The sequence below is a fragment of the Mytilus trossulus genome, chromosome 11, assembly GCF_036588685.1.
Source record: "Mytilus trossulus isolate FHL-02 chromosome 11, PNRI_Mtr1.1.1.hap1, whole genome shotgun sequence".
Classification (NCBI taxonomy): Eukaryota; Metazoa; Mollusca; class Bivalvia; order Mytilida; family Mytilidae; genus Mytilus; species Mytilus trossulus.
Window position 1 is genome coordinate 20,331,759 of NC_086383.1, and position 5,171 is coordinate 20,336,929.

At 38.9% G+C, this 5,171-nt stretch overlaps 1 protein-coding gene across 1 annotated transcript; it reads right to left on the bottom strand.

Moving 5' to 3' along the window:
- Positions 1 to 434: 434 nt before the first annotated feature.
- LOC134689822 (uncharacterized) lies at positions 435 to 2,909 on the bottom strand. Its single transcript, XM_063549788.1, has one exon. It carries the CDS (start codon positions 2,907 to 2,909, stop codon positions 435 to 437), a length of 2,475 nt encoding a protein of 824 aa, XP_063405858.1.
- Positions 2,910 to 5,171: the final 2,262 nt, after the last annotated feature.

Genomic DNA, 5,171 nt, shown 5'->3' on the forward strand with positions numbered 1-5,171 from the left:
AATGGAAATGGGGATGAACCGATGTCTGAAAGAGACAACAACCCGACTAAAAAGCAGAAAAAAACAAGTTGAAGGCATCAATGGGTCTTCAATACAGCGAGAAATTCTCGTCCCCAGAGGCGTTACCGTCTTTAGCTGGCCCTGTTGAATAATCTAAGTAAATCATGCGTTGTGTTTTCTATACGTTTAATCGTTGTGATAGCTAATGCCTATAATATAACGTCACACAGTATAGCGTTATGGTAACAACGTTACCATAACGTAATGTTAGTACTTCGCGTATTTTCCGACATTCTGGGGGCCGACAAAAGTGAAAATTTTATATGAAAATATTAAAAAATGTAAATTCACAATATAGATAAATAAATATTTAAAATTAATGTCCATCTCAAATAAAATAATCTTCCTTAACCTTAAATAAACACAATTAAAGTTTATTTCTTGGTCCATTCGTGGATGTTTTTTTTGGCACACACGGCGGCTTCACGAAACGGTAATCGTCTTTGTATGTTACTAGTTCCCGGTTGTTGAGTTTCACGTGTTTCCTTTGGGTGAATATTGTCACATATCTCTAAGGGATATAATTTGACGATCGGTCGAGAAAACCGTCCGGATTTTGTTCTCACTTCGGCTGCTCTTGTAAGTCCATCATTTCCAGTTATTAAAGAATCAACGACTCCAATTGTCCATTTGTTTCTTGGATACTTGTCTTCATGGATTTGAACAACATCTCCCACTTTAATTGTCTGGTCGTTATCTCCTGTTCGGGTGTGGTATTCACGTAGCGACGTAAGATATTCTGATTTCCATCGCGACCAAAATTGGTCAATTACGAAAGTTTGTAGTTCAGCACGCTTAGAAATGTCGCTTCTGTCTATGAAACTTGTATTTTCGTCGATGTCTTGTCGTGGATACGGTGTAGTTGTAATCCTTCTCCCATAAAGCAGGTGCGATGGTGTCAAAGGTTCCTGATCCTCTATGTCGGTGGATACATACGTTAAAGGCCGATCGTTCAACACGGCTTCAATTTCGGTGACTATTGTTTGTAAATCCTCCAATGTAATGTACGATCTTCCAAGAACTTTTCGTAAGCACATTTTTGTTAGTCCTATTAAACGCTCCCACCAACCACCATACCAGGGAGCTCGTTTTATTATGAATTTCCAAGTCGTTCCACAGACGGATAACGCATCATTTAAGGTTTCAGATTTGGTTAGTCTCTCTAAAGTCTCGGATGCGGCCATGTATGTTGACGCATTGTCAGATATCATCACTCTCGGCAAAGACTTGCGGCTTGTAAATCTTCTGAACGCTTGTAAAAAAGATCTTTCTTTAAGATCTGTGACGACCTCTAAATGCACTGCGCGGGTTGACGCACATGTAAATAAGCATATGAATACTTTGCTCCCTTGTCCGTTATTGTCTTTAACATATAACGCTCCAGTAAAATCAACACCTGTGACGGTAAACGGTGGTGCTTCCATTAGTCTTGTCTTTGGTAGAGGTGGAGGATCTGGCGCACTGTACGGTTTTCCGGTTACTTTACGACAAGTAACGCATTTACGAAGAACTTTTTTCACTTGTTGACGTATTTTAGGTATCCAATAATTTTGGCGAATCTCGGTGACTGTGGCTAATACTCCTGAATGTTTTAAATTCTTATGAACTTCCGATATAAGCAATTCAGTGAAATGATAATTATTTGGTAATAAACACGGAAATCTTGAATTTTCACTAATTGGAGCATTATGAATTCTCCCGCGGCAACGAATAATTTCTTTCTCATCTATATATAGTCGTAATTGTCGAATTAAAGTATTGGGTGTGTTCGATTGCGACTTCAAAGTCCTGATTTCTTTATCAAATGAAATACTCTGAGCACTTATTATCCATTTTTCTGTTGTATCTTGTAGTTCCTCGCATGTGATAAATTTGCTCTGTATTCTCTGTGAGCGTGATTTGCGGCAATTCGCTATGAATCGGTAAATCCACGAACTAACACGTAGTATCTTTGTTAATGTACTGTATCTCATAATATCCAGTATGCAATGAATGCCATGTGTATTATTCCCTTCAATTGTATTTGTACCTTTCTCCTCTTGATCTATATTCGTTAAAAGAATGCATGTATTAGGTGTCCACTGCGGCCAAGATTTTGAACAATTGATCCATTCCGGTCCATTAAACCACAGTTTAGCATCTGCTAGTTGTGAAGCGCTGATCCCTCTTGTCAATAGGTCTGCAGGGTTGTCATTCGTTGGACAATATTTCCACTCTGAATCCTGTGTTAAACATTTAATTTCTGTAATTCTGTTATGAAGGAATTTTTTCAAATGTTTAGTCGTTGTTAACCAGTGTAAAACTATTTGACTGTCCGACCAATACGTGACTTTGTTTATTGATAGAGCTGATTTTACGTGTGCTGCAATTCTAGCTCCTATCACAGCGGCCATTAGTTCTAATTGTGGTAATGTCAAAGTCTTTATAGGTGCAACACGGCTCTTAGCAAATACTATTGTTGACTGATGTCGATTTGTAATATAAACAGCTGATCCGTAGGCTCTCTGGCTGGCATCAACGAAAACATGTAACTGTGTTGATTCATCTGTACTCTTAGTTAAAATCTGTCTCGTTAACTCTGTGTTTGTTGAAAATTCTAAGTCTCTAGCTAATTCCATCCACTGTTGTTGTACGGTTAACGGTAGTGGTTCATCCCACTCAAATTTGTCTTTCCAGAGGTCTTGCATTAAGATTTTGGCCCTAACGGACACTGGCGAAAGTAATCCCATAGGATCGTAGATTCGAGATGATTGACTCAGTATTTCACGTTTTGTAATGTTTGGTTCCTTTATATCTGTTACATTAACTTTATGAAAAGAAATTGTATCCTTTTCAGTGTTCCATATCATTCCTAGTATTTTTACCGTTATGTTCTTTTCGGCTAAATTTTCGGTTTTTGCAATTTCAGTTAAATCACTGCAATTTGAGCTCCAAGATCGCAAATTGAATCCTCCCTTTGACATGACATTTCTCGCATCCTTGAAATATGCAATGGCTTCGTCATAAGTCTCAACGCTTGACAGAATATTGTCTACATGGATTTGAACAACATCTCCCACTTTAATTGTCTGGTCGTTATCTCCTGTTCGGGTGTGGTATTCACGTAGCGACGTAAGATATTCTGATTTCCATCGCGACCAAAATTGGTCAATTACGAAAGTTTGTAGTTCAGCACGCTTAGAAATGTCGCTTCTGTCTATGAAACTTGTATTTTCGTCGATGTCTTGTCGTGGATACGGTGTAGTTGTAATCCTTCTCCCATAAAGCAGGTGCGATGGTGTCAAAGGTTCCTGATCCTCTATGTCGGTGGATACATACGTTAAAGGCCGATCGTTCAACACGGCTTCAATTTCGGTGACTATTGTTTGTAAATCCTCCAATGTAATGTACGATCTTCCAAGAACTTTTCGATCTCTGTCTCCTCCAATTGATGGGATGAAATGACGTTTAAAAGAACTGTAGATCTTGAATGCTGGCTGATATTTCCAATAGTTGGTCCTGATAACAGATATCCTATCTTTGACTGTACAGCGGTGGGTCCTTTTCCTCTTATGATTTTGTCCTCAATAATTTCCCAGTAATAATCCGCTCCTATTAGTAGGTCGATCTCAAAACGCTCTCCACTGTGTACAGAATGTGCAAGTTTAAGTCCTCTCAAATGTGGCAGGCTCCTTGTAGTATGTGAAATACTGTTATGAATCGGGACGGCAATTTCCGGCACAATGAGTGTGTTTATACGCACATTTTCTCCCGTGTCGGTCTGTAATTGTATTGTTGCAGTTTCCAAGTTACGAACTTTCTGAGATAAATCTCCGAACGCAGACAGTTGAATGCTGACTTTCCCCGTTGTTTTAATTTCAAGTTTATCGGCTAATTTCTGAGTGATAAAGGAACGTTGCGCTCCTTCGTCAAATAAGATGTTACATTCTGTTTTTACGTCGTTATATATAACTGGTGCAGTTGCTGTTTTTAGGAGAATGTCGGGACTTACTTGTGATGCATGCAATACACTAGTTGTGTCTGATGTTTCAACCACGTTGATAGCTGTCTGCTGTATTTTCGGCTCCTGCTTCGTATCTGTAATGACCTCTTTCCCTTTACATATGCTTGTATGATGCATTCCATTACAATTTTTACACCGTTTTGTAGACTTACATGCGGCCACCCGGTGTGACCCTAAACAGTTAAAACATAGCTGTTTCTGTTTTACTATTTGATTTCTAGCGTTTGCGTCTGTTACTTCAGAGCACTCCGTTGGATAGTGCTGACCTGAACAAAAAATACATGTATGCGTATTTACCTTCTTCCCCTCAACAAAACCGTGTACTAGTTCAGTGCCGATAGACGTCAACACTAAACTCCGAAAAATATAATGAACTAAAATTCAATATCATACAAGACTAATAATGGCCAGAAGCTCCTGACTTAGGATAGGAGCAAAAAAAGCGGTGGGGTTAAACAACCATCCCTCTATACCTCTAGCCAATGTAGAAAAAACAAACACACAGTAATACGCACTGGAAAACTCAGTATTTCATTTTAGTGGCTATATTTTACTTGCGCGTTAGTCAAACTACCTTTGCAAACAAAGAAAAAATTATTAGATTTATGACAAATTGGCAACAAATATTAATCCCTTTCCACTTTGCAGGTAGCGGCATTAAACGTCTCTTTTCAAAATCTACAAGGGTGTCTTTAAATAACGTGCAAGACTGGGATATCATGGCTCTCTCTTAACACGGGTCAATCATTCATCGTCCCCTTCCGAAGGACAGTCATCGTTTCTCAAGACCATACTCGCAAATGGTGTCAAAGGAGAGCTGAAAAATCAGTCCCTGACCATTTTCTCTCCGGAACGGGGATCGAACCAGTAACTCGTTTGTGTTAGTAGTCTTACCACCATACTGGCCACGGCTCTCCTGATAATTTTCACCTTTTTGATATTTATGTACGTTTCGGCAATATATATATTTTATCGACATGTTGTTGGTTTTCCTATGGGTACCTATTGCACCTATGAATAGCATACTTGTTCTTGTACAGTCTTCTGTTATGAATCATTGTTCATGACCCAGTAAAGCACTGTCTAAATTGCACTCAACTGTTAATTG